Source organism: Balaenoptera acutorostrata, chromosome 7 (genome assembly GCF_949987535.1).
Source record: "Balaenoptera acutorostrata chromosome 7, mBalAcu1.1, whole genome shotgun sequence".
Taxonomy (NCBI): Eukaryota; Metazoa; Chordata; class Mammalia; order Artiodactyla; family Balaenopteridae; genus Balaenoptera; species Balaenoptera acutorostrata.
In genome coordinates, this window is record NC_080070.1 from 38,646,233 (window position 1) to 38,674,189 (window position 27,957).

The 27,957-nt window shown below is 39.1% G+C and overlaps 1 protein-coding gene across 2 annotated transcripts in view; it reads left to right on the plus strand.

Moving 5' to 3' along the window:
- Positions 1-27,957, plus strand: part of DOCK4 (dedicator of cytokinesis 4) — a 489,751-nt gene that overhangs the window by 337,214 nt on the left and 124,580 nt on the right. For both annotated transcript variants that reach the window (XM_057550242.1, XM_057550243.1), the window contains exons 17-23: positions 632-788; positions 6,269-6,366; positions 6,475-6,558; positions 6,755-6,855; positions 8,944-9,025; positions 10,077-10,247; positions 21,236-21,428. In XM_057550242.1, the coding sequence (XP_057406225.1) occupies positions 632-788; positions 6,269-6,366; positions 6,475-6,558; positions 6,755-6,855; positions 8,944-9,025; positions 10,077-10,247; positions 21,236-21,428 (886 nt within the window). The remainder of the gene's footprint in view (positions 1-631; positions 789-6,268; positions 6,367-6,474; positions 6,559-6,754; positions 6,856-8,943; positions 9,026-10,076; positions 10,248-21,235; positions 21,429-27,957) is intronic.

Genomic DNA, 27,957 nt, shown 5'->3' on the forward strand with positions numbered 1-27,957 from the left:
TAGCACTTAGCGGCAACCATTGAGTAAAATAAGAATTACACTAGGAATATGAAACTGTATTTTTTAAAACCTGTAATTCCTTTTACATTTGTTGGCTGGCATTTTCTGTAGAGACTTCTCAACGTAGTGGAGCTATGAGATTATCCTGAAATACAGAGTCCTTTAATTGCCAGTTTTCAAAGTAAGGAGTTGTTTAATATCTGCCTCAGAGGAGATGTGGGAAGAATGTAAGCACTTTTTTTAAATGCGATGGTCACTGCAGTATGATTTCTTGAGCACTTCCAATGTATCAGGCTCTATGATAAAAGCCTTATGTAATCTAATTCTTAGGACGGCACAATGAGGTTTTAGAGAGAGAAAACGGAAATCACAGGAGGTTAAACAACTTGATACAGTTACTTGTGTGGGAAGTAACAGAGATAGGATTCAAACCCAAATGGGTCTGAGTCCAAAATCCGTGCGTAATTCCGCTTAGACATTTTTGTTGCATTTTACTTAAAAGCCAAATTCTATTTGTAATAATATTTGGAATATTTCCCAGTTCATAAACACTAGCAATAGTTACCATGCTTAATAATTCTCATGAGGTCTCTTCTCCCCCCTTCCCCATTTTTAAAAATATTTTTTACAGTGTGAAGAAAACACAAATCTTCAGGATACTACCCGCTACCTCAAACTTCCTTTTTCCAAGGGCATTCTCCTTGGGAATAATAATCAAGCCATGAAGCCCACAAAGGAGTCTTTTTGGATAACATCTTTTCTCTGTTCCACAAAACTCACACAAAACGGTAATGTATAATACTGTTTTATTTGAAAGCCCTTGTATTTAAGTATTCATGTGAATTTTGATAGGATATTCAATGAACATCAATGTTATGTATAATAACTTTGCACTAGAAAAAATGTTGATCCTTCTGTTTGTGATTTCCAATAATATGAAAACAGTTGTGACCCAGTGATCTCTTAAATGCATGTAGTTTAAGGACTATAGAATTATCCCAGTATTGGAACCCAAGTACACAGCTCTTCAAAATAAACCGTCAAACCCAGCTGCTTGAAAAAAAAAAAAAAAAAAAAAAGACAAAGATTACCACCACCTTAATCTCTCTTGCTTTATAGCTCCATAGACAGTGCTAATTGCAGACTTTAGAGTGAAGGCCGTTTTTTGTTTAATTAGATGGATATTGCTTTTCTATTCTAGCATTACTTTTTATGTCAGTGATTGTTTAGCAAGTTATGATTAATAAAGCAAGTTCTTCTCCTTGGCAAACTGTTGTGAAAACATTGTCTATAATGAAGGAAGCAAATTAAACATTTTTGAATTCTTCATGGTTGCCATGTAAGCCTTCTGGAAAGCATCCTGAATGCCATATTAATAAAATCAGATTCATTATGTTGAAGAGAATCACTTCATAATAAGGCACAGCTCTTCCTTGACTTAGGATTGGGTTACATCCCGATAAACCCATGGTAACTTGAATAAGGTAAGTAGAATATGCATTTATTACACCTAACCTACAAAACATCATAGCTTAGCCTAGCCTACATTAAACATGCCCAGAACACTTACATTAGCTTACAACTGGGCAAAATTATCTAACAAAAAGCCTATTTTATAATAGTGTTGGATATCTCATGTAATTTATTGGATACTGTACTGAAAGTGAAAAACAGAATGGTTGTATAGGTACAGAATGGTTGTAACTGGTGTTGCTTGTTTACCTTCGAGATCACATGGCTGTCTGGGAGCTGGGGCTCAATGCCCAGCATCACAAGAGGGTATTGTACCTGTGTTAGCATGTGGCTAACTCAGGAAAAGAGCAAAACTCAAAATTCGAAGTATGGTTTCTAAATGATTTCATATCACTTTCACACCCATGTAAAGTCAAAAAATCTTAAGTCAAACCATCCTAAGTCAGGGCCCTGTACTGTGAGTCAAAAAATGCTCCTGTGCTTAAACTTTTGTAAGTGTTGGTAGTTCTTTCTTCTGTGTCACATAGTAAGAAATATTTTTCTTTTCTTAGAAGATGGAATGAGAAAAGAAGCAAATTGTGGCATTGTTATAATGACCACTTTTAAGATAACACTCAATTTGTCACGCATTGCTACTGTATTTATATAGAAGTTGGCAAATGGCAAATGATTCTTTCACATTTATCTTGGGTTTTGTTTCTCCCCTTCCAAAAGTATTTTTGAGAAATATTTTTAAAAATCAACTACATAATTCATTTTTAGTAAATCTGATTGAAAGTAGCTATTGCCAAATTATGTCATTATACCAGACTTTATCAGTATTCAGTGGTTAATGATTTTACTTAAATAAAACCTTCATTGACAGAACTCTATAATGACTATAAAGCATTTACCTTGGGCATTTTTTGTGGGAACAGTCTAACCGCGTGGAGGTTATGAAGATAATAAAATCAACATGTTACTGACTCCCTTCGGTGGAATTTTTATTCATCCCATGTGGATTAGTTGTGTGTCTGTTATAGAGTCTAAGTTCACATTTAACTGATTGTCTCCATTAGACTATTTTCAGCTTGTATTAGTTATCTGTTGCTGCTGTAGTAATTACTGTAAACTTATTGGCTTAAAGCAACAATAATTTATTATCTTACAGTTTTGGAGGTCAAAAGTCTGCAGTCAGTTTCATGGGGCCTAAATCAAGGTGTCGGCAGGGCCACATTCCCTCTAAAATCCCTTGGAGAGAATCCTTTTACTTACCTTTTCTAGCTTCTAGGAGCCCTCTGCATTCCTTGGCTCCTGGCCCCTTTCTCCATCTTCAAAGCCAGCAGCACAGCATCTTCAAGTCTCTCTGACCCTAACCATCTTCCATCTTTTAGGGACCCCTGTGATTAGAGTGGGCCCACCAAATCATCCAGGATAATACCCCTATTTAAAAGATCTTTATCTTAATCACACTTGTAAAATCTCTTTTGCCATGTAAGATAAACATATTCACAGGTTCCAGGGATTAGAATACGGACATCTTTGGGGACCATTATTCTGCCAATGACACAAATCTAACAATAGATTATCTGCCATCAAAATACTCGGCCCTGCATCCTTAATTTTTTCTAGTTCTAGGGTTGAGAATATTAGAATTGTGAACCTAAGACAGAGGGAACAAAATCCTGATAATTAGAAGCTACTACTTTGTAAAAGCAGAGAACATTTTCAGGTAAATAAACTATTCACGAAACCATTATGTTAAACATCTCACTATATGGAAGGCAATGCTTGACTCATTGTTGAAGACTAATAAGTGCTTAATTATCATTTTGACATTGATTAACCTTGTCAGTGTAAGACAGCTCAAAATGAAGCAGGAAATGAATAGTGTGTCTCAGACACGGGAAGGAGGAAGGAAGTTAGTTGAGCTTTCTGAAATTTACATGCTAGACACATGTCTCTGTGTAGAAGTAATCCAGTTCCAAATTGGAATTAAATTGCTTTGTATTCATTTACTTGACTTGGAAAGTTTACAGATCCCATTACCATTACAATTGGGCATTTAGTAAGTGATGTGGTCTCTAGGAACAGTTTCCTAGAGCAGATTTGCATTTCAGGGTTTCTAAAGTGTGTCTGCACACTCTCTCTGTGTTCCAATGTCATTCTTAGATAGCATACTGAGGCCAGAGCACTCAGCTAGACGTCTGTGATTGCCAAATCAAGTAGATATTTTAAGCTTCTTAAAAGTGGGGATCAGCAAAGGAATTACTTTACTTGTTTGTCAGCTTCCTTGGACTGTTAAACACAACTGTTTAAAAAGTTATGAGAAAATAAAAACAGTGCTTAAATTAAGTCTAACGTTTGTGCAGGAACTGACTGCCCCACGTCCCTTTCTCCCCCCCAGTGATGGGTGATTTATTCAGTCTCTTCCTGAGATTGTGATTAAAAAAAACAAAAGTAGGGATCATGCCATCTACCTATTTTATAGCTCTTGGTAGATTAGGCATACAGTCAGTATACACTTAAATGATAATTGAATCGAATGTATAAAATTCACATTTTTCAGTAGTAGGTCCTAGCTCCAAATTTGCAACTCATGTATCTTCAAATGGCTAAAATAGAGACCTAAGAGATGACAATTTTGACTTGATTCTGAGTTCTTGGCATGCATGAATTTTTTTTTTAAGTATTTAAATTTTTTATTTTAATTCTGTAACAATGACATATTGCTAAGGAAAAAAAAAAATGTTTCCTCACACAACAGATCTTAAAATAGGCTTTTGCGGAAAATATCTTATAATATATAGAACTTAATAGGTAACAATAATGAGAGGGCTGGCATACGTCATTAATTATGTCCAGACGGACATACTGCTTTCCTCTTGGCTCCATTGGGAGCAGTCTCGAAATTCCTCAGGCTTCTCACAGGAAAGATGCACAGCCCCATCCTGATCCGATTGTCTGGACCGCTGTCATCTGTTGCCCGGCTCTGCTGATGACAGTCCTATTCCTGGTCCCCCACTGCTGCTTCCGGTGATGCCACTTTGCAGCCAGTAGAGCTGCCTCCTTCCCCTGCACACCCCCCACCCCCCCACGGTGGGCAGCGCCCCTGCACGCCTCTGCAGCAGCCTCACTCTGAAGGGCAGGGAAAGAGAGGGAGGGGACGGAGTGAGCGCTGGACGGGACGTGGAGTGGGAAGTGAAGAGTGAATGGCTGGGGGAATTACAAAAGAGAGGGGCTGCCGGGGAAGGGAGGCATCCTGAAGTTAGATGCAGGAAGTCGGAGGGAGGGAGCAAACATAGGAGGAGAATCCTGGAGGGCCACGTCTACTGTAGCCGGTCTCGCCCTGTGGAATCGCTCATGTAAATATGACCAATCATTTTTTAAAAGGTTTCAATCATACCTCCAGGGTGTCCGAGTTAGACATGAATATTTAACCTTTTCAGGATTTTCTGTTATGAAAATAGTCATAAATCTCTTTTTCAATGTCAGTATTGCAAAAGAAATTCCCTCATTTTTCTAGTTCTAAATCCACCTCCTCCTCTTACCCCTATTTGTTATAGGCAAATATTCTCATTTAGTACCAAATTTCTTTCTTTTGTCTGTGAAGTTTTTCTTTTGAATCTGACTTTGGTGGCGGTTGCTTCTATTTCCTCTTGAGATTCTTATGCTTTTTTCACATCTTTATTCACTACATCGTATTTTCTTTCTCATCATAACTACTCTTCCTTGATCTCTTGGATTGTGTTTGTTTGGTTTGTTTCTTGTTTCCACATCGGTCTTTCTGTCTCTCAGCAAGTCCCATTTGGGTCTTTCCTGAAACAAGTGCTTTGAAGTAGAAAACCCCTCCTGGCTTCTCTCTTGGCCATTCTAGTCTCTCAGGCCCACTGAGCACCAGGAGACCAGCCCTGCCAGGTTCCCCTGCCCGGGGCACATCCCGCTCGCACGTGCCTTGTCAGTTCTTACTGCTTTCGTTGGCCTCCAGACACCACCGTCTCCCTGCTCCCTTTGGAGACCAGTGAAGCAGGACACCATGTTCAGGACCTTCTGCCCAGGAAGGATGAGGGAAGGATTTATTCCCTCATGAGGTGAAGAGGTTCCCTGAGGACTCTGCTAGACTCAGGGCCCACGTGTTGTCAGTTCAAGGAAAGGAGGAAATTGAAGAGCTGGACCAGAGTCTAGGATGGAAGATGATCATGGAGTCCAGGAACTGGCCCTCTCAGGTCCAAAGGCTCACTAGATGGTCTGACAATTGACTGGCTTTGTCATCACTGTGCAGGGACCTTCTGGTCATGCCAGGTTTGGGCCACATTGTCAAGAAGACCTTCATTGCCAAGTGGAATTTGTTGCTAGGCAGAGTGCTATATGCTGGGGGCACAAATATGAATAAAGTGGGTTCCCAGCCCTCAAGAATCTCCCACTTTAATGGGAGGAGGCAGAAAATCATTCAGCCAGTATTTACGAAGTGCCTGATGTGTGCCTGCCCTGTTCCAGATGCTGGCACTATGTTAGGGCCAAACTCGCACACTCTCTTCTGCTGGAATTTACAGTCTAGTGGGGGCAAAGACAGATAGCTAGCCTGAGAACTGAAGGATAAGTAGGAGTTTGTAAGTCAAGGGCATTGGGAAGGGAGAAATAATTAGAATACACTGTAATAAATGCCATTTAGAGGCCTAGTGGGAGGGCCTGGGAGCCTGCAACTTGGGTGACCAAGAGGCAATGTGTGTAAGAATTCAGCGTTTACAGTAGAACACTTTCGTGTGAGAGGCTGTTCTCTATTAAGGCAACTAATTTTCCTTTTCTGTTTGGAAAGGTGATATGCTTGATCTTTTGAAGTGGAGAACCCACCCAGACAAGATCACAGGCTGTCTCTCTAAATTAAAAGAAATTGATGGCTCAGAGATAGTAAAGGTAAATGCTATTTTGTTATCCCTCTCTTAGAAATTCATGGGATAAAGAATATTTAGAGGCGAAGGCCAGAGGATATTTTATTTATGCTTTTACTTCTTTATCCAACAGTTTCTGCAAGATACACTGGATACCTTGTTTGGAATTTTAGATGAAAATTCCCAAAAATATGGGTCTAAAGTGTTTGATTCTTTGGTGAGTTTAAATTCACTTTAATTATATCTTAATTTTGTCTCTTAATCTTGACTTTCCTAAGGCTATTTATAAATGTGCACATAATAGCATGAGCTTACTTGAAAAGAAACCTTCCCCCTCCCCTCTACCAAAAAAAAAATCTTGGTTTGTGTTCAGTTTTATAAAGCTCCATTTTTTTTTTTTTTTTTTTTTTTAGGTTCACATAATAAATTTGCTGCAAGATAGCAAATTTCATCATTTTAAACCTGTAATGGACACTTATATTGAGAGTCATTTTGCTGGGGCACTTGCATACAGGTAAGGCCTTTTATCTTGTAATTGGTTTAGAAGTAGTTTCTTTTGAGCTTTTTAAAGCAGAACCAACTATATAGGAAAATTTAAAAGGGAGTGTAGGAAGAAATGAAGCACAACCACTGAAGTGTCTCTTGAGACAGTTTCTTCCTTTCTCACACACCTTCTTTTAATGGCTGGAACTTATTTTGATTAAAAGGGGAAAAAAAAGAACCTCCTGAATTCTATTCCTGAAACCTAAAATATAAGGTATTTTCTTCTTGTCTCTATTTCACTTGATATTCCTTAGTCTAAAATATCTGGTTATTTCACTTTGGCTGTCAAGAGCCCCATTTTAATCACCACACTCCTTGATGATTCTAGATGTCATTAAGAAAGAAATACGATGGGAAAACAATCTTTGGCATCATACCATTTTAAAGTCATTTGTTCATTCATCTGTTAATATTTACTGAGTGCCTACTGCATACCAGGCACTGTGCTTTGTGCTGATCATATGAAGACCTGGTCCCTGGCTGCAAGCAGTTCAGTCATTGGACTCTACCCTTTGTTACCAGCTGCCATTTTAACTGCTGGTCCTTTCCTGTCAGCTCAGATTATGCAAGCAAGGCTAAAAGTGAATGAATAATGACATGCTTTAGCTGGTTCCTGCCTCCACGTAGCCCAGGTGATAGTTGCCAGAAGGTGACAATGTCCCTCTTTCTGTCCTATCGTGAGTGACATCTTCTCGGTTTTGGGCCTTGCTTAAATACAGCCCTGAAATGTACCCCAAAGTTCTATCTCCCCATTACACTGCTGTCATTGGTATTCTGCCAAAGTTTTTACCTTATACTTTAAGCACCTATGGGTATGTACATGCACAATCATCTATTCCCAGAGGTGTGTTTAAAGAGCATGGAATCAGGGTTTTCCCCATCTATGTATTGTATAAAAGATAGTAGGTGATCAATTAAGCGTTTGATCCCGTTCCTTTGGGTATTCCCCACCATGGCCTGGTAAGATTTACGCCTCTGACGTTTAAATGAATGGAGTCATTTTTGCAAGACTTGAGCCTCTGCCAACATGAGTTTTTCAGAGGGTGAAATGTAACAACAGGGATAGTTTTGAAACGTTGGCCCGACTTTGCCCCTTGGCCTAACAATTTGGGCTCTGGTGTGAGGTGGTCACCACCTCCGACTGAGACTGTCATTGGAAAGTAGAGAACGAGGATGTAATTTCTAAATTTCAGGTTGGCCAGGAAGGCAGCTAATAAGTCCTAATAAGACAAATAAGGCCCGTGGAATCGTCTTGAGCTGTGGGTGGCCAGAAACTCACCGACAGATCATCTTCAAAATAGCACTCCCAGCAGCATCTACCTACTGGTGCATCCATGGATTCTCTCCCGACAGAAAAGAGGAGCATTTTTTAAAAATTGCTCTGTTTCCTAGAAACCAAGAACTGACCAGTGTTAACAGTCACACAACTGCAATCTTGAGAATTTGGGGGGATGGAGGTTAATTCAATTTTTGTTTCTTAAAACAATGCGACTTGGGTTTTCTGGAAATTACTAAGGCATACTTTGACAGTAAGCCTCATTCTTCCCCCAGGTCAGAGAATTGGCTTGATAACTCCATGGGGGTGTGCTTTGAAATGGGGAGGTATTACCTTCATCCCTCCCCACACCCCCTTTTGCCTCCAGCCGAATATTTCATCCAACTGTTTACGTAGTCGCTGGGGAGGAAATCCCAATTAGCAGTTGTCCGAGATTGACCACGACAGTCATATTCAGGCACTCCCTTGGCCAGAGTCCTTTTCTCAGATATTTGAGTTCACCCATTGGAAGCACTGCCAGAAACAGCAGGGCCGATGGAACGTGTCCAGATTGAAAGGAATCTCACTGGGAGGAAGTGTTGTTTCTCTCTTCAGCTTCAAAAAAGGGGTAGTGATGTTGACATGCAGACTTTGTAAAATTATTATGTTATGGCAGTTTGACAGAAAAATGTGAGAACTGTTGGGAAATGAAGCCTCCTCATGATAAACATAAGCATTTGATTTGTTGGCATTTAATTGAGAATGAGAGCAATTCTACCTTCTGCATGTCTCCTTGTATTTTAGAGATCTCATCAAAGTGCTCAAGTGGTATGTGGACAGGATCACAGAAGCGGAGAGACAAGAGCACATCCAGGAGGTGTTGAAGGTAATGACATGCTGTCAATAACAGATCACAGTCTAACAGTGCTGTTGCGTGGTGATGCCTAAACGAATTGGTTTCCTCTACACAGACAGTAATTGGTGATGATGTATTACTGACATTCCAATTCAAGGATCTTAATCAGTTTATGGCTACTCCAGAGCTGATGAAATTTGAAAGGGACTTTGCCAGGCTTGCCCACTGGAACCTGCCTGGCATTGAATCCTTACTCCTCTGGGCTCTGAACACTTGAAGTCTAGGATTGGCAGGAGGAAGGGTTGGAAAGAAGAGAAGACTGCAGATGGGCAGTTAAGCTTAGAAGTTCCTGGCTCTTGCTTCCACCACCCTGACAGAGACCATCTGAGGACCATTTGTCTTAAGAGAGGATAATAGGATGGCTTAGCAGGGATCATAGTGAGGAAACCTGAGGTTTTACTGGGTCTCATTGTTTAACACTGCCCATATCTCTGGGCCCTACGTGCTCAGTATATATGGAGATGTTGATACCTTACCTGCAAACATGTTTGTAAAGAATATAGATTCTTAAAAGGATTGTCCAGTAACAGCTCTGGCAGTCTTTTGATTTCTATAATTGAGTATACCCTATTTGACGTCAGTAGATAAAAGTAAACAGGTGTACATTTTAAAAAACAAGCATTTTACTCATTATAAATTTGCCATTTTGGGCCAATTGAAGGTAAAATGCAAGTGGCAAGAGTACCTACCAGCAAAGCAAAATAATTTTTGAAAAACAGACTGCTGTCTCTTTGTTGATTAAATTTAAAAAATCATCTGAGGATCAGAAATATTTAATATTCATACCTCTCAAGAATTACATAGAATTTAAAAATTATCTATACGTTTTCTCTCATTAGGCATCAGAGAAAAATGGCTCTTTCCCTATGAGTAAATACTGTTCAAAAATCTCACAGGGCCTTAGTATTTAAGTCAGTATTTTAAAAGTCTAATGTTGTGCTATGGTTTTTGTGCTGTGTCATTGTCAAATAAATACCTTTGGTTTCCTTTGAAACTAATGTTTTAAAAATTTTGTTTTAAGGCCCAAGAATATATTTTTAAGTATATCGTTCAGTCTCGAAGGCTGTTTTCCCTCGCCACCGGTGGACAGAATGAGGAGGAATTTCGCTGCTGCATTCAGGAGCTCCTCATGTCAGTCCGTTTTTTTCTTTCACAAGAGAGCAAAGGGTCTGGAGCATTATCTCAATCACAGGTAATTTTTTTTTTCATCTCTGCTGAATAGAGGAAAAATGAGTCCAATTTATTTATTTTTACGCAGCCGCATAAGTGAATATTTTCTCCATCAGCAATCTGTAGCTCCAGCTTATATTTGTAGCTTAACTGACTTTGAGTAGACTTTTAAAAAGTCCCTCAGCTTCCGAAAGCCAGCAGAGCAGAAGTTAGGTTGCCTTTCCTCGGACTGTTCTCGCTCTGAATGGAGAGACTGTTGGTTTGCACCAGCCTCCATTCCAGTTTCTAGAACACATGCTGATAGAGACACCCTGTCACCATCAGCCAAGGGGAAGGAATTTCGCACTAGCCAATCTGCTGCAGTTGTTTTCCCCAGGCCTTGTGCTGCTTTTTTTTTTTTAGTTCCCCAACCAGGGATGGAACCCGAGCCCCGGCAGTGAGAGCGCCGAGTCCTAACCAGTGGACCACCAGAGAACTCCCTTGTGCTGCATTTTAATCTGTGGACTTGAGACTCATTATATTGGTCTCAGCTGAATTGCGTGTTGTTTTGTCTTATGTAACTTGTCGCTAATCGTCCTGGGACTGATCTGCTGTGACCAGTGCTGAGCGGTTACTGCCGAATTCTGTGACCAGGAGTAGCTCCCCATGTTTTGTTTAAGAACAGGATCTATACACTTTCCAAATAGCGTAGCCTTGAACCTGTGCCGAAAGATAATTCTGAATATCTTTCTCTACACTTTCTTAATCCTTCTTGTACACGTTTAATTCTAATAACTTGGTTTAAAAACTTGTCAGATGGAGAAGCAACCTCTTTACTACCATCCCCTGGAGACTTGAGACTTATAATCACTGAGAGCTGGGATATAAAATGGGAGATTAGGAGACAAAACTACATCCTTAAGAGTATTGTTGTAATTTGGTGTCATTTGACATTTGGAAGGTGTTATATATAATGGCAAAACACTAGAAATGTACCAACCCCCCCAATAATAGAGCCATGTTTTTCTGACTGTTTGGGGGCTATTCTTGTTACTTTCTTCTTTGCAGAGGTGGACTCCTCTTCCATCTGGTTAAGGATACAGGCTCTTTTAATGTCATTTTGGCTTCTCTTGTCAACGGTACAATCACTGCACGTTAGGAAACTTGCCAGAAACCTCAGTGTCAAGTTGCCCACTAACCAGACCCTACTTATCAGCCATTGATATTTGAAAAGGATACTCTAACAGGTTAACATATATTCCTTTAGATCCAAGTTCTCAGAAGTTCACTACTTTTACAAAAGCTATTGAAAAGTTGAGTTTTCATTTTGAGATTTTTCTGAAACAAAACAAAACAAGCCTTTATCAGTTACAGGGATAAAAGTTACCTAATCCATAACTGAAAAATATTCTCTTACTCTTAAGAGTAACTTTAAGTCATGGTTTCTTAATGAGATGCCTTTGTAGGGACTCAAGAGATTTTTCTCTTCTTTAAAGTTGGAGAAATATTCTTTTACCTTAGTTGTGTTTCCACCGAATCCTAGCAGTCACCCTGAGATGATTTCGGCTGCTGAGGTACAACCACAATATAGAGCAGCCTCCTTTTCTTTGTTTAACATACTGAACTCCAACTGCTCTTGATTCTCTAAGTTCTCCCCCTTCATCAAATAGTAAAACAACTTTAGGGCTTCCCTGGTGGCGCAGTGGTTGAGAATCTGCCTGCCAATGCAGGGGACACGGGTTCGAGCCCTGGTCTGGGAAGATCCCACATGCCGCGGAGCAACTAGGCCCGTGAGCCACAACTACTGAGCCTGCGCATCTGGAGCCTGTGCTCCGCAACAAGAGAGGCCACAATAGTGAAGAGGCCCGCGCACCACGATGAAGAGTGGCCCCCGCTTGCCGCAACTAGAGAAAACCCTCGCACAGAAATGAAGACCCAACACCACCAAAAATAAAAATATAAAAAAACAACTTTAGCACCTTCAAAGAATCATATTTGATTCTTCTTTTTTGGCCCTTAGCTTTTTGTCAAGAGATGATATATAAAATGTGTAATAGTTTCTAAATATCTTCGTAAACTCTACTGAAGTCATTCTCTATTATTTTATGCAGTATCCTATACTTGTAAATTTTGAAATGATAATTTTATTTAGTTTGATGCTAAGAGAAAATTTATACAAAATAATGAAGTGGTTAGTTTTCTTCATTAAGCAATGAGGACTTTGTTCCTTTATGTTTTGGGAGAATGCTAAACACCTCTTCCCATTCCAAGCCCCGCTTTGACCCCACACCTTCTTAGCGCTCTCTTCCAAGAAGGAAGGTGTCACTAATCTGATTGATCCAATAGTTAGGTTTCTGTTGCTGCATAACAAATGACCATCATGGCTTTAGATAATACCCATTTATTAGCTCAAGTTCTGTAGGTTGGAAAGCTTGGTCAGGTCTTGGTCCTACAGCCAAAATCAAGGTGTTGGCTTTGGTGGCTTATCTGGAGGCTCTGGGGAGGAATTCACTTTCTAGATCTTTCAGGCTTTTGACAGGCATCAGTTTCCTTGTGAGTGAGATTCCCATTTCCATGCTGGCTGTCAGCCAGGGGTGGGAGGAGGAGCTGGGTGCTCTCAGCTCCTAGAGGCCACTTGCATTCCTTGGTGTGTGGTCCCTCCATCCTCGAAGCCAGGCACAGTTTGTCAAATCCTTCTCATGCTTCAAATCTCTGAGTTCCCCCACGACGAACCAGAGAAAACTTCTGCATGGGAACAGCATCAGGGGACAAAGTTCATGGAGATCATCTTAGAACTCTGCCTACCATGTCCAGAGCCAAGGTTATCCACTGGTCCTTAAAGATTCTTAAAGGTTCTTGCCTGAAAGACAAAAACCCAGTTTCCTTGCTCCATGTTGCATTTTTTCCATGTGGGCTACAATTCAGAGCAAATTCCATCTCCTGGAGGTAGAATAGCCATCCCAGCAATCCTTCAGGTTGGATCAATGGATGGCTGCTCTATAGATCTGGCCATCCTGGTACTAGGAGGTTCATTTAGTACTCCTGGCCTAAGCCCAGCCTGTTAATGACTCTGTCCTTAGGAGCCCTGCCCTGGGCAGGACTGAAGGCTAAGTCAGCTATAGACAGTGGATCTTGGTTTCCCATTCCAAGGACAGGTCTCTACCTTGGAAACCCCAAGAAAAGAGGAATGGCAGAAGGAGTTGAGGCCCAAGACCCTGCCCCAAGTTCCTATTAATTATCTTTCTCTATTTGCCTTGGCTACCAAGAAGGTCAAAACAAAATCATGTTTTTATTTTTATTTTCAGTAAAACTCTTTAGCTTAGATACCTATTCAACTGTCTTTCTGCCCTCATCACAACGTCCTTGTTCCTTTATCGTTTTTAATAATTGTATCTTACACTGCAAGCACATTCAAATACCTTTTTGAAATAAAGAGGTATAAATAAAGAATTAATGGATAAATTAAGGGATTACTGAGGCAAGTCAATTTAGGTGACTTTAGTGATCAGAAAGCTGGGCTCATTTTATTTTAATTTTTTAAAATTTCATCTGTATGACTCAGCTCTTTGCAGAGTGAAATGAAGGCTATATAAATATAGTGTTTACCAGGGAATATCAGGTTATTAATTTTAAGTACATTCAAGAAAATCTATAATTTTTAAGAGTCAAATGGAAAACATAGCTGTTGACCCCAGCACCTTAAGCATTCTGATGGTTCTGGCATCAAAAACAGGTCTTGGCTCTTCTACAATTTCTGATGCTGCTATACAGGTAAATACCAAACTCCATGAATTTGAATTTGATTCTGTGTTTGAATCATCAACGCTTGTAGACTTGACCTACCTTCCCCTGGTGTCAGATCTCATTGATAAACCACCAGCCCTTGAATCTCATATTAGAAAATGTGCCTCTTCATTCACCAGGTGTTTGAGGCTGATCAACTTTTCCTTCCACTGCCCTCCTTTTGTGGAATTTTAAAAGGCTGAGTTTGTTTCGATGTACAATCCTAGCCCAGTTTTTATTTATTTTTTTAAATTTTTATTTATTTATTTTTTCAAAGACTTAATCATTGCTTTATTTGACTATTCTGAATTCCTGGTACATCACAAATGCAATGAATTTGTTTAAAAATTGATTATTCAATATTTTTAAAATATTTATGATATAAAGTGGGGTTAAGTGTATTTTATTATGTTTTCTTTATTTATCTTTTTAACATCTTTATTGGAGTATAATTGCTTTACATTGTTGTGTGAGTTGCTGCTGTATAACAAAGTAAATCAGCTATATGTATACATATATCCCCATATCCCCTCCCTCTTGCATCTCCCTCCCATCCTCCCTATCCCACCCCTCTAGGTGGGCACAAAGCACCGAGCTGATCTCCTTGTGCTATGCGGCTGCTTCCCACTAGCTATCTATTTTACATGTGGTAGTGTATATATGTCCATGCCACTCTCTCACTTCGTCCCAGCTTACCCTTCCCTCTCCCCATGTCCTCAAGTCCATTCTCTACATCTGCGTCTTTATTCCTGTCCTGCCCCTAGGTTCTTCAGAACCATTTTTTTTTCTTTTAGATTCCATATATATGTGTTAGCATACGGTATTAGTTTTTCTCTTCCTGACTTACTTCACTCTATGGCAGACCCTAGGTCCATCCACCTTACTACAAATAACTCAATTTTGTTTCTTTTTATGGCTGAGTAACATTCCATTGTATATATGTGCCACATCTTCTTTATCCATTCATCTGTCGATGGACACTTAGGTTGCTTCCATGTCCTGGCTATTGTAAATAGTGCTGCAATGAACATTGGGGTACATGACTCTTTTTGAATTATAGTTTTCTCAGGGCATATGCCCAGTAGTGGGATTGCTGGGTCATATGGTAGTTCTATTTTTAGTTTTTTAAGGAACCTCCATACTGTTCTCCATAGTGGCTGTATCAGTTTACATTCCCACCAACAGAGCAAGAGTGTTCCCTTTTCTCCACACCCTCTCCAGCATTTATTGTTTGTAGATTTTTTGATGATGGCCATTCTGACTGGTGTGAGGTGATACCTCATTTTAGTTTTGATTTACATTTCTCTAATGATTACTGATGTTGAGCATCCTTTCACGTGTTTGTTGGCAATCTGTATATCCTCTTTGGAGCAATATCTGTTTAGGTCTTCTGCCCATTTTTGGATTGGGTTGATTGATTTTTGATATTGAGCTGCATGAGCTGCTTGTATATTTTGGAGATTACTCCTTTGTCCATTGCTTCATTTGCAAATATTTTCTCCCATTCTGAGGGTTTTCTTTTTGTCTTGTTTATGTTTTCCTTTGCTGTGCAAAAGCTTTTAAGTTTCATTAGGTCCCATGTGTTTAGTTTTGTTTTTATTTCTATTTCTCTAGGAGGTGGGTCAAAAGGGATCTTGCTGTGATGTATGTCATGGAGCGTTCTGCCTATGTTTTCCTCTAAGAGTTTGATAGTGTCTGGCCTTACATTTAGGTCTTTAATCCATTTTGAGTTTACTTTTGTGTATGGTGTTAGGGAGTGTTCTAATTTCATTCTTTTACATGTAGCTGTCCAGTTTTCCCAGCACCACTTATTGAAGAGACTGTCTGTTCTCCATTGTATATTCTTGCCTCCTTTATCAAAGATAAGGTGACCATATGTGCATGGGTTTATCTCTGGGCTTTCTATCCTGTTCCATTGATCTATATTTCTGTTTTTGTGCCAGTACCATACTGTCTTGATGACTGTAGCTTTGTAGTGTAGTCTGAAGTCTGGGAGCCTGATTCCTCCAGCTCCGTTTTTCTTTCTCAAGATTGCTTTGGCTATTCGGGGTCTTTTGTGTTTCCATAAAAATTGTGAAATTTTTTGTTCTAGTTCTGTGAAAAATGCCATTGGTAGTTTGACAGGATTACATTGAATCTGTAGATTGCTTTGGGTAGTATAGTCATTTTCACAGTGTTGATTCTTCTTATCCAAGAACATGGTATATCTCTCCATCTATTTGTATCATCTTTAATTTCTTTCATCAGTGTCTTATAGTTTTCTGCATACAGGTCTTTTGTCTCCTTAGGTAGGTTTATTCCTAGGTATTTTATTCTTTTTGTTGCAGTGGTAAATGGGTGTGTTTCCTTAATTTCTCTTTCAGATTTTCATCATTAGTGTATAGGAGTGCAAGAGATTGCTGTGCATTAATTTTGTGTCCTGCTACTTTACCAAATTCATTGATTAGCTCTAGTAGTTTTCTGGTAGCATCTTTAGGATTCTCTATGTATAGTATCATGTCATCTGCAAACAGTGACAGTTTTACGTCTTCTTTTCCGATTTGGATTCCTTTTATTTCTTGTTCTTCTCTGATTGCTGTCATTAAATCTTCCAAAACTATGTTGAATAATAGTGGTGAGAGTGGGCAACCTTGTCTTGTTCCTGATCTTAGTGGAAATGGTTTCAGTTTTTCACCATTGAGAATGATGTTGGCTGTGGGTTTGTCATATATGGCCTTTATTTTGTTCAGATAAGTTCCTTCTATGCCTACTTTCTGGAGAGTTTTTATCATGCATGGGTATTGAATTTTGTCAAAATCTTTTTCTGCATCTATTGAGATGATCATATGGTTTTTATCCTTCAATTTAAGATGGTGTATCACATTGATTGATTTGTGTATATTTTAGAATCCTTGCATTCCTGGGATAAACCCCACTTGATCATGGTGTGTGATCCTTTTAATGTGCTGCTGGATTCTGTTTGCTAGTATTTTGTTGAGGATTTTTGCATTTCTGTTCATCAACGATATTGGCCTGTAGTTTTCTTTTTTTGTGACATCTTTGCCTGGTTTTGGTATCAGGGTGATGGTGGCCTCATGGAATGAGTTTGGGAATATTCCTCCCTCTGCTATATTTTGGAAGAGTTTGAGAAGGATAGGTGTTAGCTCTTCTCTAAATGTTTGTTAGAATTCTCCTGTGAATCCATCAGGTCTGGGGCTTTTGTTTGTTGGAAGATTTTTATTCACAGTTTCAATTTCAGTGCTTGTGATTGGTCTGTTTATATTTTCTATTTCTTCCTGGTCCAGTCTCAGAAAGTTGTGCTTTTCTAAGAATTTGTCCATTTCTTCCAGGTTGTCCATATTATTGGCATATAGTTGCTTGTAGTAATCTTTCATGATCCTTTGTATTTCTGCAGTGTCAGTTGTTACTCCTCCTTTTTCATTTCTAATTCTGTTGATTTGAGTCTTCTCCCTTTTTTCTTCATGAGTCTGACTAATGGTTTAGCAATTTTGTTTATCTTCTCAAAGAACCAGCTTTAATTTTATTGATCTTTGCTATCATTTCCTTCATTTCTTTTCCATTTATTTCTGATCTCATCTTTATGATGTCTTTCCTTCTGCTAACTTTGGGTTTTTTTGTTCTTCTTTCTCTGATTGCTTTAGGTGTAAGGTTAGGTTGTTTATTTGAGATGTTTCTTGAGGTAGGATTGTATTACTATAAACTTCCCTCTTAGAACTGCTTTTGCTGCATCCCATATGTTTTGGGCTGTCGTGTTTTCATTGTCATTTGTTTCTAGGTATTTTTAAATTTCCTCTTTGATTTCTTCAGTGATCTCTTGGTTATTTAGTAGTGTATTGTTTAGCCTGCATGTGTTTGTATCCTTTACAGTTTTTTTTCCTGTAATTGATATCTAGTCTCATAGCATTGTGATAAGAAGAGATACTTGATATGATTTCAATTTTCTTAAATTTACCAAGGCTTGGTTTGTGACCCAAGACATGATCTATCCTGGAGAATGTTCCATGAGCACTTGAGAAGAAAGTGTATTCTGTTGTTTTTGGATGGAATGTCCTATATATATCAATTAAGTCCATCTTGTTTAATGTATCATTTAAAGCTTGTGTTTCCTTCTTTATTTTCATTTTGGTTGATCTGTCCATTGGTGGAAGTGGGGTGTTAAAGTCCTGTACTATTATTGTGTTACTTTCAATTTCCCCTTTTATGACTGTTAGCATTTGCCTTATGTATTGAGGTGCTCCTTTGTTGGGTACATAAATATTTACAATTGTTATATCTTTTTCTTGGATTGATTCTATTTTAAAGTCTCTTTTGTCTGATATGAGAATTGCTACTCCAGCTTTCTTTTGATTTCCATTTGCATGGAGTATCTTTTTCCATCCCCTTACTTTCAGTCTGTATGTGTCCCTAGGACTGAAGTGGGTTTCTTGTAGATAGCATATGTACGGGTCTTGTTTTTGTATCCATTCAGCCAATAGATGTCTTTTGGTTGGAGCATTTAATCCATTTACATTTAATGTAATTATCAATATGTATGTTCCTATTACCATTTTCATAATTGTTTTGGGTTTGTTATTATAGGTCTTTTCCTTCTCTTGTGTTTCCTGCCTAGAGAAGTTCCTTTAACATTTGTTGTAAAGCTGGTTTGGTGGTGCTGAATTCTCTTGGCTTTCGCTTGTCTGTAAAGATTTTAATTTCTCTGTCGAATCTGAATGAGATCCTTGCTGGGTAGAGTAATCTTGGTTGTAGGTTTTTCCGTTTCATCACTTTAAATATGCCCTGCCACTCCCTTCTGGCGTGCAGAGTTTCTGCTGAAAGATCAGCTGTTAACCTTATGCGGATACCCTTGTATGTTATTTGTTGTTTTTCCCTTTCTGCTTTCAATATTTTTTCTTTGTATTTAATTTTTGATAGTTTGATTAATATGTGTCTTGGCGTGTTTCTCTTTGTATTTATCCTGTATGGGACTCTGCACTTCCTGGACTTGATTGACTATTTCCTTTCCCATATTAGGGAAGTTTTCAACTATAATCTCTTCAAATATTTTCTCAGTCCCTTTCTTTTTCTCTTCTTCTTTTGGGACCCCTATAATTCGAATGTTGGTGCGTTTAATGTTGTCCCAGAGGTCTCTGAGACTGTCCTCAATTCTTTTCATTCTTTTTTCTTTATTCTGCTCTATGGTAGTTTTTCCCACTATTTAATCTTCCAGGTCACTTATCCGTTCTTATGCCTGTTTTTCTGCTATTGATTCCTTCTAGAGAATTTTTAATTTCATTTCTTTTGTTGTTTATCATTGTTTGTTTGCTGTTTAGTTTTTCTAGGTTCTTGTTAAATGTTTCTTGTATTGTCTCTGTTCTATTTCTGAGATTCTGGATCATCTTTACTATCATTACTCTGAATTCTTTTTCAGGTAGACTGCCTATTTCCTCTTCATTTGTTTGGTCTGGTGAGTTTTTACCTTGCTCCTTCATCTGCTACATATTTCTCTGTCTTCTCATTTTGCTTAACTTACTGTGTTTGGGGTCTCCTTTTCGCAGGCTGCAGGTTCATAGTTCCCGTTGTTTTTGGTGTCTGCCCTCAGTGGGTAAGGTTGGTTCAGTGGGTTGTGTAGGCTTCCTGGTGGAAAGGACTGGTGCCTGTGTTCTGGTGGATGAGGCTGGGTCTTGTCTTTTTGGTGGGCAAGACCGCATTCGATGATGTGTTTTGGGGTGTCTGTGAACTTATTATGATTTTAGGCAGCCTCTCTGCTAATGGGTGGGATTGCGTTCCTATCTTGCTAGTTGTTTGGCATGGGCTGTCCAGCACTGGAGCTTGCTGGTCGTTGAGTGGAGCTGGGTCTTAGCGTTGAGACAGATATCTCTGGGAGAGCTTTTGACAATTGATATTATGTGGGACTGGGAGATCTCTGGTGGTCCAGTGTCCTGAACTCAGCTCTTCCACCTCAGAGGCTCAGGCCTGACACCCAGCTGGAGCACCAAGACCCTGTCAGCCACACAGCCAGGTACATGGGGAGTTTCTTGCCTTTTGGGAAGCCTGAGATCTTCTGCCAGCATTCAGTAGGTGTTCTTTAGGAGTTGTTCCACATGTAAATGTATTTTTCATGTGTTTGTGGGGAGGAAAGTCGTCTCCTTGTCTTACTCCTCCGCCATCTGGAAGGTCCTCTCCTAGCCCAGTTGTTGTTGTTGTTTTTTAAATTAATTAATTAATTTATTTATTTATGGCTGTGTTGGGTCTTCGTTTCTGTGTGAGGGCTTTCTCTAGTTGCGGCAAGCGGGGGCCACTCTTCATCGTGGTGCGCGGGCCTCTCATCATCGTGGCCTCTCCCATTGCGGAGCACAGGCTCCAGACACGCAGGCTCAGTAATTGTGGCTCACGGGCCCAGTTGCTCCGTGGCATGTGGGATCTTCCCAGACCAGGGCTTGAACCCGTGTCCCCTGCATTGGTAGGCAAATTCTCAACCACTGTGCCACCAGGGAAGCCCTAGCCCAGTTTTTAAAGTATGCCCTTCAGGGTTTGATGTTAGCATCTTTTTTTTCCCCGTTAAAATGTAATTATCAGGTTTCTTTATTTATATAAAGAATACACACAGTTCTGGGTTTTCAGTATATCTTGAAGAAACCTAAGGGGTTGTTCTAATGATCTTGTTGTTTTACAGGTGATGAAAATGAAACCTACGGGGTTAAAAAGATTTGTCCAAGGTCACAGAGTTTATTAGAAGCCAAACTAGTCCTACATATAATATAGGTCTTCTGATGCCTTCTGATGTCCTATGTTTTTTTCTTTAATCATAAATTGAGTGCTTTAGAGAATTAATGTGTCTGGCTTCTTAAAAGTAAATGAGATTTAAATGAGCACTTCAGAAAGCTTCTCCAAAAAGAATGAAACATAAATAATTACAATCCAGGTCTTAGTTGAGCATTCTTTCCATTTGATCATGCTGCATTCTGCTGATTCTCTGGGCATTTTGTCCATCATTTTGCTAATGTCAGTAGTTTTACAGAATTTCCTAGTTTTTACTATGTTTTACCTTTGCATATTTTGAAAAATTGCTCTATTTTGGTACACTTTTTTTTTTTTTTTTCTAAATTTTGCCTTTTAACCTTTTTAGTCTTTTTAGTTTCGGTACCAGAAACATTTTACATTCATTTTTCTACCATTCAAAAATATTTGTCACGATCTTAAACTCACTGACATTTTATAGCTATTTCTCAGGGCATATCTGGGAATTGATTTAAATTTCATCTCTTTAAGGCTGTGTTTCTGAGCTCCTTCCCAGCTGTGTACTCGGAGCTGTTGAAGCTCTTTGATGTCCGGGAAGTGGCCAACTTGGTACAGGACACCCTGGGCAGTCTGCCGACCATCATGCACGTGGATGACGCCCTGCAAGCTGTTAAACTTCAGTGCATCGGAAAAACTGTGGAAAGCCAGCTGTATACCAACCCAGGTAAGGTGCTGGGTCTCTTGGATAAAACAGTGTCTCTAGAAAGCCATTATTTACATTTTGTCATTATAGATCAGCAGAAGCAATTAAAAAAGGAAACTAAAAACTACTTTCTCTAAAGCATTGTTTATTTGGATGGTAGAATAAGTTTATTAAATAGTCAGATACAAAAGTATGGCTCTTCAAACTTTATTTCTAGAAAGAATGAAAACTCTAATGATTAAATTATTAATTCTAATCATAACAAGTTGTAGTGTAGGGCATGCTTTTTTCCTTGCTATAGATTTTTTTTTTTTAACATTCAACAAAATTTAACATTTTTCTTTCAGAGATGCTTACAGGGACCTGCTATGATCTTTGTTTATTTGTCTCTTTTTTCCTTAAAAGTTATCCATCAATTTGTATTCTGAAACTGGGTGAAAGTTTCAGTGTATTGTCATTTTTTATTTTATCCTAATCTCAAGTGACTAATTACTAAATTGATTTTGTCATAATATCTATTATTAAATCCCATTGTCTCTTGTTTTCTTCTGGTTTTTTTCTGAAAAAAATAATAAAATACCAGTCTCATTTTAAAGTTTAAGAAGCTTCTGTCATTATCACTGAATCAAAAACTTTTAGAAATTCTTCTGATAATTATGTTTTCACATGAATGCAGATATGTGTGTATAGTACAGTATTTTTGAAATGGTGTTTAAAATATATTTAAGAAAACTTTTTTTACATTTTTTTTCATAAAACATTTTAAACATACAAACAAGAATAGAGCATAATATGAGTAAATCATTAACAAATCTCAGCAATATCAGATATTTGCTCTAGGTCTTTTAAGAGATTTGTCATTATAGAAATAGTCAGGCCCTCTTGTATATATTCGCTTCCTTCATAGAAGTTTCCACTATCAGAGATTCCATTTCTATTTTGTATGCCTTTATTCTGTAGCTATAAAAACATATTTTTTTAACCTCTTGAAAATTTTTTCATCTTTTAGTCTTTATATGATGACATTATGTTGAATGTCATTAAGTAGAGTGCTTCTTTTTGACTAATATTACACTTTTATATTTATCCATGCTACTAGATGTAGCTGTAGTTCTTTTTTACTTTTGTATAGTATTCCACTGAGTATATATATATATATATATGTGTGTGTGTGTGTGTGTGTGTGTGTGTGTATAATGGTTAATTTATTTTTTCTCCTGTTGATAGACTGTTAGTATGTTTCTGATTTTTTTCTGAAATAAACATGCTTCAGTCAACCTGAAAGAAAGTTCAACCTTCTGATTTTTTCCACATAAAAACACATCTCATCCTGGAAAAAAGATGTTTCTCATGCTAGTTTTCAAACTCGATCCCTGAGAGCCCTAGAGGTTCTGCTTCAGTGGTTAGGGCTTCCTCCAGGGTTAAGAAAAGGTGGTGTGAAGTGGAAGGGGTGAAGGTCCAGACCAGGCATCCCAATTTGACTAGACTTTCAATTTTTTTTTGCCAAACTGAGAAGAATTCATTCCCCTCTCAGAAGAATAGATGATTTTTACCATATTTCTCTCTCACTGGCCAGATAATTCTTTGTTAGGTTAAAATCTGATACCGAAAGAGCAACACAGGTAATGAAAACTGTTTTCAAATATAAGGAAATTATTTGGGGGGATTGTGTTCAGTATTTGCCCCGGGAGATGTGTTCTGTCTGTGGGCTCAGTTTCTTATTGATTACTGATGCTCAGGAGGTGGTAGAGAAATCAGAACTTAGGAGAAACAAAAAGTAGCTGCTACAAGCCAGAAGAAAAGATACCAGCTCTCTGTGGGAGGTGATGAGGTTATTTACTGGGGCCAGGATAGAGGGACTCAAGAGACCAAGGATGTGTGGACCCTGGAGGGTCTGTGCTTGTGATCTGGAGGAGAGGCTCAGAGCCAGTGCTGGGATTTAGTGATGGTGACACTGGTGTGGAGGAGGAAGGGGAGGTGGGGGAACCTGCCTCTCATGATATGTGGGACAGTCGCCATGGAGGATAATTATGGGGAAGCATAAACTTTTGGGAAGCAAAGCAGCTCCCGATCAATGGGACACTTAGAAGCATGTGCAGATGCTAGTAAGAGGGTCGACTTCTGTCAGTGCCCCAGGAAGATAGAATTAGCTTGCTGTTTAGTGACTCACTACTGAGGAAAATAGACCGTCGTCATGTATAAATGGCAGGGTGCATCTGGAAGGAGGCCATCTTCATGGAGAAAAACAGCAGGCATTTCTGAGAGCCTTCCAAGGCTCAAACTACCCTCTATTTAAATCACATGGGACCCAGCAATAGTGTTAGCAAACCTAGAAAGTATTTCTAGTGACTCTGAAATTCTAAGTCAGAAACTGTGGACTTGGGGGATAGATGGAGCACATCTGTGTTGTCCGGTTGAAAGATGAGATACTGGAGGCAAAGATGTGCAATGCAAATCATTGGCTCCGTAGACCGTGTCAAAGAACTGGGTAGGAGGTCTTGGCTGGTGGTTAAGAGGAGAGAGTGATCCCTACAAGGGCCATGGCAAATCTAACAAAAATAAGCAGATTCTGTCTAATTGGAAGAAGAAGAGGGACAATATAAAACTGTAACTAAGGGCATTGTGTGGATGCAGAGAACCGTAGTAAGAGAGGCTCTGGTAGAGAACAACAGGTAAAGGGATTAAGTCTAATACATTTGACCTCTACTTAAAAAAAAAAAAGTACACACACTTCTTAAAACAAGGAAAGGAATTTTTAAAGGGAGTTTGGAATTTGGTTGCCCCAGTTTTGTCTTATTTCCCCAAAAATACCTATAACCAAATGACAGAGAATGGGTAAATATTACCTAGGAAGCATAACCAAAAAAAAGAATAGCATCACCAAAATATGGTGAAATCAGACTCGTGTTTTACATATAGTTTTGCCCTCTTAGTTTCCTATTGATGCTACAACAACTACCACAAACTTAGTGGATTAATGTAACTCAAATTTCTTGTGTTACATGTCTGTAGGGCAAAAGTCAAAATGCTTCTCACTGGGCTAAAATCAGGGTGTCAACAGAGTGACATTCCTTTGAATAGTGTCTAGAGGATAATTCGTTTTCTTGCGTTTTACAGCTTCTAGAGGCCACCTGCATTCCTTGGTTTGTGGCCCACTCCTTCATCTTTAAAGCCAGCAGTTGTAGCATCTTCACATCTCCCTCTGACTCTGTCTAGCTGCTTTCACTTGTAAGGACCCCTTTGTTTACATGGTGCCCACCTGGATAATCTCCCTATCTCTACATCCTTAATTTAATCATTTCTGCAAAATCTCTTTCATCTAACGTATTCTTTTCACATAACATATTCACAGGTTCTGAGAATTAAGATGTAGATATCTTTGGGGGCAACCGTTTATTCTGCCTACTACATATGGGTAAAACAAACAGTTCAGAAGCAGTGTAATGGCGTAGAAGGTCAAAAACACTCAGAAGTCTGTGAATTTTATTTACTTATTGAAAGTAAAATAAATGGAACATGAAGTGCTGCAGTCATGTGAGTACACACATCTTGGCCAGATGGAAGTTACAAATGACACTTTTCTGATTAAAATTATAAATCTGAACCGGGCAAAATAAAGTAGGGTAAGTATGTTACAGGGTATCAACTGGCTATGTATTCAGCTGAAGACAAAGTACTTAATTCTTGACTGCCTTAATGACAGTTCCATTTCTCAGAGCGTTGTGTATGGCAAAGATAATTGCTACTCTGAGCTGAATTCTGATCAGCAAAGATGAACTGGTTAGTGATAGAGAAGTGAGAAGAATCTGAGAAAGTGACCTCGTTTTCTGGGGGTTCATATTAGCTAGAAAGAAATGTGGAGCACAATTGGCCCACACTTTAAGAAAATAAATTTCAGAACATTTTGGAGAACAAGACTGTAGAGGTTACAAGCCCCTAGGAGAGAGAGAAAGTTCTGAAAGTTGGCTTTGTACTAGAATCCTATATTAGGGTTCTGCAGAGAAGCAGACCTAATAGTGTATGTTTGTGTGCGTGTGTGTATGTGTGTGTAAGGAGATTTATTATAAGGAATTGCCCCATGTGATTATGGAGGCTGAGAAGTTCCAAGGTCTGCAGTTGGCAAGCTGGAGACTCAAGAAAGCTGATGGTGTAGTTCCAGTCTGAGTCCCAAGGCCTGAAAACCAGGAGAGGTGATTGTATAAATTCCAGTCTAAATCTGAAAGCAGGAGAAGATGGACTTCTTAGCTGAATGACAGGCAGAGAGAGTAAACCCCCCCCTTACTCCACCTTTTCTTGTATTCAGGGCTTCAACGGATTAGATGAGGCCCACCCACATTGGGGAGGACAATCTGCTTTACTTTGTCTACCAAATCACATGTTATTCTCATCCAGAAACACTCACACAGACACACCCAAGATAATGTTTAACCAAACATCTGGGCTCCCATGGCACAGTCAAATTGACATATAAAAGTAACCATCACAAATCCCAAGGAGAAAAAAAGTGGAGGAGACACACACAGGAAGCAGCATGGCTGCAGGATACCTCTAGCTGAGCTTAGATTAGAAATTAATACATACAGAATACAAGGTCAGCACCACAGAAGGGAATGAAAAAAGCGATAGGAAGGTTCAAGCCATCTTGAGTTAAGGGCCAAGGGGCAGCCTCGGGGCTGGAGGCATTCCACAGCCAGGCAGGACTGAATCAACCCCTTTGAGCTGCACCCTCAAGGTGAGAGTCTAGGGCATCTGGCCAGACCTGAAAGACTTAGCTCAGATTTGGAATTTAAGCAGGTTGTTATTTGATGTCTGAATCACGTGGGGTCCAGTCAGACGTACTTAAGGTATAAAAGTTGAACAACTGACTTTTCCCTTTTTCCCCACAATTCTACTCTTCCTGTTTTTTGAAGGCCAGGAAAAGGTCTCAATGATGTTGGAGAAGACAGCTTTAGCAATGGCAAAAAGAGTAGATTTGAAGTATAGAGGTAGGGGCAGGGAAGTGTGGAGAGCGGGAACAGAGGGATGGTTTGAGCAATGGGAGCCAGAGGGCAGGCGCTGAGTCTTCTCAGACAGCAAGGCCAGGCTCTGGGGGACAGTGGTTTTGCATCAGCTTTGCACTGGGCTCCATTGCTTGGCGCTTGAATTGTTCAGCAGAGGTCTGTAGTCATTGCTGAGCTATTTGCTTGCTAAGAAAAAAGTCAGATACATTTCTACTTTGGGATAATTGAGCAGTTTATCAGGCAAACCTCAGCGCAGATAATAGAGGTGAGCATAAGTGCGCTGAGTGTGTAATGACGAGAAACATGGCGGTGCTACTTTCTTTTCCTACAAAATAAAGAATCAGATTTCTTAGGGTAGGGATTTCTTAAGAAAGCAGCCAAAAGTTATTTTTTTTTCCTTTTCACCAGCAACTCCTCGGTCCCTGTTAGTAGCTCTTTTGTGGATTTGATACAAGGCTGCAATGAAAGTAAAGGAGAGAGGGAGGAAAGTGGACTATTAGACTATTTTTACAGTTTATTCTGGGAATGAATGCCTCCACCTCCCCATTCCACCTCCCATTTTAGGCCATAATATAAAGGAAGGATGTGTGATGGTTTACCTATTAATTTCATAACTTTAAGAAGGAAATATTACTACAGTTGACGGGTGCCTGGTAGCTTTTATTTCTTAGAACTATAGTTAAAGCATAGTTGAGTATTGACTTCTCTCACTGCAAGTGATTAAATTTCTTTCACTTTTGAAAATGCCATTTGCTTAAAGCTTTTCTATTAGCCAGAGCTTGCGCTGTAGTAGATGGGCCTTATAAAGATGAGCAGAGTTGCATGAATAAGGGCTGCTCTTTTTCCCTAGAAGTAGAATGATAATGTAGGACCACTGGAAGAAGTGTAAAGACCTTAGTTTTTTTAATGTAGATTTCATGTTGGTTAGCCAATATAAAAATAGTTGTTTTTTTTTTTTTTTGAAAAATCCCCTGAGACCTCAAGAAAGCCTTTGTTAAAATATCCTTAGTGTTTTGCCCCCTCTAGTCTCAATTCCTTCTTCCACTCCCTCCTCGCTGCCCTTATCTGTGTTTTCCCCCAGGTCCCCTTGCTCAAAGTGGAAAAACTTAGGAGCGAAGGCCTTTCTGGGTGGCCTCCACCGTCAGGGAGCTCTGAAAGCACTTGCAGAGAGTTTCATAGTTTTCATAGTTGTTCAGTCTCTATTCTTGGCTTTTATTAAAGATTTGCACACATAAAATTTTTAAGGTGTATATATTAGTTAAAACCATGTTAAAGTGCAGGTTCTTAAAGAAGTACTTAGAAAGGGGCTACTTTGGAAAAGAATTTCCACATCTTTCCCTAGAAGAGAAAAAGATAAAATTAGGAGTTTTAGGTAATGCGTCACTCTGAACACAGAACTTAAGAGGAAAAATATGCATCACCAAAATCGTAGCCAACCCTAAGTTTTATCTGTGGCGTTTGAAAATGAAGGTAAATGTACATATTTTGGGCTACTCACCATCCAATTTCAACTTTGTTCTCTGACCTTGTTTCTGATCTCCTCAATACTG